The following is a 3,542-nucleotide window of genomic DNA, read 5'->3' on the forward strand; positions in this document are numbered from 1 at the left end:
GCAGGAAGGGTTTTCAACTTAGTGCAGAGCCAGCCTCAGGAGTAGTGACTTGATAAGACAAGCAGGAGCTTCAGGGAAACTGCAAAATATCTTTGTCCTGATATGGGTACTGGTACCTAAGTGTGTGCACTATAAAAAATTATGAAACATGGAAATACCTACATATTTTATACTGTCAAAAAAGAGGTTGGAGAAAACATGGTACATTTGAAGGACAGGCTGGTCAACGATCAAACAGGAACTCAGTTTAGAACAACAAAGAAAAGAGAAATTTATAATTGTATTTATCATGGAGATTCGTCCAGTGGAAGAAGGTGGAAAAGAATTTGAAAAACATGCAGAGCTCATGAGAAATATGCCAACATGGAGTAACAAGGTCAAAGGGACCTACAAAAAGATGGGGAGAATCTTTAAATGTTGGACAATTTGGAAGTTGAAGATCACTTGCAGTCCACATCCAAGTGTCACTCTGGTTGGCATGGCCAGTAGAAGAAAGCAGGTATTTTGAAAGCTCATGGATAAACATATTTTTCATAGAAAAGCATAATTTGGTGCTAGATGCCATGTGTCAACCCCTGAAATTTGGAAGATAGTGCAAGTGGGAGCTTTTAAACAAGTAGTTTCAAATCCCAGGTGGCTACCAGGGTGGAATCCATCAGCCATGATGGATAAAAGTGTACAAAGACTCAAACTACATATCATCCCCAAAGATACTGATAAATCAATGACTTTAAGACAGTGAAGACAAAAATGAAGAAAAATAATTCTGTGCAAAAACCTTTGCAAAGGCAATATAATGGACCACTGCACAGTGGGAAAGTGTCATGCCATTTTGGATATGAATTATTAAAAGGAAGAGACACATTGAAATGAAATAGCAACAAACAGGATATAAGTATAATATGTCTACAAGACAGGGGCATGGCTGTCATTGCTCTTAGACAATGCAGAAATCAGGAGATATACACCTGAATTTTACTGTGTATAAAAGAGGGAGTTTCCAAGCCCCCCCAATTCTCTTAATCACCTAATATGTTACACATATTTTCATATATATATATATATATATATATATGTATATATATATATATATATATATATATATATATATATATATATACAACCCCTAAAATTATACTTGGAATATCTAATATTTGCAATATTTAAAGTGGGTATTTGTTGAGAGAACAAAAGCAGTTCCTTAGAACACCACTATGTAATAGAAAAATAATGTAAGGCACAGACTGAGTCGAGCTTTCCAAGGGATGTCTTTAAAAAGAGGGAAACAAGTCAATGAAATAGCTTTAGCTGTAAATGGAAAATAATTATTTTTACCCAAACAATAATATTTTCAACAGGTATTCAATATAAATATGGTTATTTATTACAAAGAGTACATTAACAGATACTTCAAATTCTGAATATTTATATATTTACAGCATATCTCAATGACTCATATCCTCCAAACCCACATACTTTTCTTTTGTTCTAGACATTGGTAGAGACTCTCTTCTGTTGTCAAGAAAGTGTGGGGTGTCTGGTCAGCCAATTAGTGCTCCTTGATAACAGGTAATTCTCATCATTGAAATGGAAGGAATAAATTTGGAAAAAATTTTGTTATTCTTCAACGGGACAAAAGGACAGAGGGTTGGGTAGGAGGCTGATAAACTTCCAGTTATCACTTCCAATGTTGGGATTTTTTGAGGTGTATAAAATGTGTAAAAGTTCAAAAAGTTATTTGCGCAGTAAAAGAACACAAAGCAGCACACCAGCAAAAGGATTCTGTGGGTGGCTCTATTTTCAGGAGATGGATGGTCAGAGAGGCTGGAGTTATGGACATGCTGGGCTCTCCTGTTGTGTCTGTAGAGGAGACACACCATGTAGAGGCTGGTCCCAATCATGAGGGCCACAAACACAAGATCTCGAAACAATATGAGAAACACAAATTTCCATGATTCATGGGCTGCAATCTGGCTAGTCTGACAATATGCATGAGAAAACCCATGACCAACAATAGTGAAATTTCTTTTGGCTTCCACCTTGACAATGTTTTCAACATAGATGAGCATGTTGATAAGCCAGAAGAAGAAAAAAGAAGGAAAAATCAATGTGGGGAGTTTATGCTTCAGCCATGCACTTTTAGAATTACTAGGACTGATAGTGATGGCCTGAAAGGTACTCAGAAGAGAGGTCACGCAGATGCAAAAACCTCGGATAACTCTGGATATATACATGATTGCCTTACAACCAACATCATCCAAAAAATGTTGTACTCCAAAGGATGACATGATGTTTGGTATCAATGCACACATGATGGACAAAATATTGACCATGGTCAGGTGCATGAAAATGGAATCTACGGGCTTCTTCAAATGAGGTTGAATTAAAAATGTGTATACATATACCACAAAGAGTAATGAGTTCCCCATGATACCAACACACAACTGAGATATTAGGAAAAAGCTAAAAATTGGATTACGTAAAATCATTGTGATAATGATGTTTCCAGTACTTTATTAGATAAGTCAGGCCTTCAATGAAAAATCAATTGATTATATTATCAATGTGTTATTAAATGGAGTTTGCCGAAGAATATATTTATTGATAGTTTAGTATTAGGCGTGGTTGATAAAATGTTCAATTCTTTGTTTCATACTCAAATACAGCATTTCCCAAACTGGATTTCAAGTATTCTTGAGAACCTGAAAGGACAGCAGTAGGTGTTATTAAAAATGGGGGACTTGATGCTCCCACTCTGGGTCCTGGAACATTAACCAGAAGGACCTTTGGCCTATGTGAAACCAAATTCACATGCTATATACCATTTTTTTCAATTATCAAATTGGAATTTACCTCCACACCTGTTTTGGTAGTCCAACCTTTCTAAATAGAACATGATTCCTTTGACATATGGAGAACATTGTGCACACTTGAACTTCTTTTTCAGAACTTTGATGCACAACCATTTCTTCTAAGTCAATAAACATTAAATTCTCATCCAGCAGAGACTATTCCAAGTGGGGACATAGTGACTCACATCCTAACCCATAGGTCAACAAGTAATGTGCTGAAAGGTTTTGTTCTCACAATTTGGTGCAGAACTACTGACTGACCTTTGTGAATAGAAGCCAAAATTGCTGCTTCCTAAAAATGCCACAGAGCATGAGACAACTCTCAGAGCATAGGATTTTTGACCAAATTGGCACTCCTACCATGCCTGATAATTCCAGTCTGTTGAGGATTACATGTATCTTGTAGCTATAAGGTTGACCCACATCTTGGCATCAACATTTCTATATGCTTGTTATACAAACAAAACAGATTTACAAACATAGTTATAATAACAATGATAGAAATCCACATGCCTAATATAATGCATATTTAATATAGTTTAGATGTTTTACTGGATCATTTGTTTGGAGACACATTCTTCCACTGATCCAGTTGCTTCTGCCACATGAAACATGATCCTTCAATCTGAATTGCACTTGTAGTGAATTCCATTATTTCTCTTTTATATTGACACAGTGCAGGAGCATGTT

The 3,542-nt window shown here is 36.0% G+C and overlaps 1 protein-coding gene across 1 annotated transcript; it reads right to left on the reverse strand.

Moving 5' to 3' along the window:
* Positions 1-1,541: 1,541 nt before the first annotated feature.
* LOC109674351 (vomeronasal type-1 receptor 4-like) lies at positions 1,542-2,489 on the reverse strand. Its single transcript, XM_074057355.1, has one exon. It carries the CDS (start codon positions 2,487-2,489, stop codon positions 1,542-1,544), a length of 948 nt encoding a protein of 315 aa, XP_073913456.1.
* Between the last annotated feature and the right edge of the window lie 1,053 nt (positions 2,490-3,542).

Source organism: Castor canadensis, chromosome 16 (genome assembly GCF_047511655.1).
Source record: "Castor canadensis chromosome 16, mCasCan1.hap1v2, whole genome shotgun sequence".
NCBI classification, from domain to species: domain Eukaryota; kingdom Metazoa; phylum Chordata; class Mammalia; order Rodentia; family Castoridae; genus Castor; species Castor canadensis.